We start from the raw sequence: 1,954 nt of genomic DNA, 5'->3' as shown, positions 1-1,954 counted from the left end.
GCAATTGCCAAATTGATATCAATAATATAAAGCTTGATATATGTAGATGTTGCTGTGCTTCTGGCTTCACTTTAAAGAGCTCTCTATGCCATCATTAAAGCACATCACTCAAGTGACATCCAATCAATGATGCAAGCCCAAGGACTCATATCGAATGATTCGGCTCAGTGCCGGCCTCGAGCTCAGGTTCAGGTGTGAGCTCAGCACTTCAGAGAGGCGCCAGGGAAAATAAACGACACGGGTCAAATTGCATGTCAGCCCAGGCCAATTAATGAGCTGTTATCCTGAGCTGACTGAGATGAGATCGAATTTCTGCTTAATAATTGGCAGCGTTGCAGCGCGTATTATCGATAACTTGCTTAGCTGTCGTCAAATAGTTATCGAACATAGTATTACTCTTGCTTGCTCGCTCTATAAAGCGATATATGCATAACAGCTTGAGGAGGATTTCATCCCTCTGAGAGTTGAGTTGAGAGAAAGCATTACGAGTGAGTCTATTGCGCATCTAAATATTTTAATGGTACATCAAATAAATTGCAAATATATACACAACCGTTATAGAATTCATACACTAAAAGCAAAAAATTTAGAACATTCACTGAAAGGACGGTTAATCACCGCGCAGGTCCATGGTGCTGTACTTCATGCCCTGGCTGGTGATGCTCAGGAGCTCGCCCTTATCGCCCGTAAAAGTATCCCGATCGGCACCAATGCGCAAGCACTTACGTGCCATATCCAAGGCTTCTGTCATGGTCAGGTTATCATTCTTTAGTGGAAGCGAGAGTCGGCAGTTCTCCCAGCCGTAGAACTGGTCCAAGCAGGGCTGCAGAATAGCCAACGAGGTGCCAACCGCACGATAACGGACGCACTCATAGTGCCCAACGGGATCGTAATAGTAGACGGTCGGCTTGCCCTTACTGTCCAAGCCAGCGAGGAGGGTGTACGTGAAGTAGGGAAAGAAGCGCCGATTGTACATCGACACGGATATCAGGTGGGCCAGGGCTTCGGTCGAGATGGTCTGCCTGTGCTCCATCTCGTACGACTGGACATGCATCCTCAACATACTGGTCAACGCGAGGACGTCGCACCAGCATCCCGTGGATCCCACCACCGCGGTCGGCGTCATCTTGAATAGTTTGCTCTGCCTCCGCGACAGGACGTGGCTTTCGCAACTCAATCGAGTGTCTGCAGCAAGCAAAACGAAGTCAGGACCAGTCAGTGCCATCACAGTGCCCCCATTCTGCTCGTAAGGGTTTTCTCTTCTCGAGCGGCCCAAGACTAGATCAGCGGGATTTTGCTCCTCTGGTGAATCAGAGTTAATATCTCCGAACACCGAACGATTAAAACTCTTGAAAAAAGCATCCATTTTTCTGTATAAATAAAAATATGTTTCGAAATAAATAAATTCACGTGAGATGACAATTTTAAGTGTTTTTTCTAGGGAAAATATATTTGTAATGCCTACTGGAGCGGGTTTACGTACATATGTATTTGTTTTGCCTTTGGTTTCAAAATGTCATTATGATTGTCATTGTCATTGTCATTGTCATTGTCATTGTCATTGTCATTGTCATTGTCATTGTCATTGTCATTGTCATTGTCATTGTCATTGTCATTGTCATTGTCATTGTCATTGTCATTGTCAATGTCATTGTCATTGTCATTGTCATTGTCATTGTCATTGTCATTGTCATTGTCATTGTCATTGTCATTGTCATTGTCATTGTCATTGTCATTGTCATTGTCATTGTCATTGTCATTGTCATTGTCATTGTCATTGTCATTGTCATTGTCACTGATTGATTTTTGATTATTTCCATCAGTGGATTGTGTTTCCCTCACTTCTGTTAAATCCCATTAAGTTCACCGTTATTTACATTACTTTTCTCATTACTCACATATTTGTATTTACTGCGTGTCTAATTACCTTCTGACATTTGATTTTTTGCTTTCC

The 1,954-nt window shown here is 43.1% G+C and overlaps 1 protein-coding gene across 1 annotated transcript; it reads right to left on the bottom strand.

Moving 5' to 3' along the window:
• Window positions 1–530: 530 nt before the first annotated feature.
• Window positions 531–1,465, bottom strand: LOC115565060 (proteasome subunit beta type-1). The gene has a single exon (XM_030390025.2). The coding sequence runs from the start codon at window positions 1,364–1,366 to the stop codon at window positions 611–613; it is 756 nt and encodes a 251-aa protein (XP_030245885.1). The 5' UTR covers window positions 1,367–1,465; the 3' UTR covers window positions 531–610.
• Between the last annotated feature and the right edge of the window lie 489 nt (window positions 1,466–1,954).

Source organism: Drosophila navojoa, chromosome X (assembly GCF_054131105.1).
Source record: "Drosophila navojoa isolate 15081-1374.11 chromosome X, UAZ_NAV_1.0, whole genome shotgun sequence".
Lineage (NCBI taxonomy): Eukaryota > Metazoa > Arthropoda > Insecta > Diptera > Drosophilidae > Drosophila > Drosophila navojoa.
Note: the sequence above shows the minus strand (reverse complement) of the source record. Positions and strands in the feature narration are given on the sequence as shown.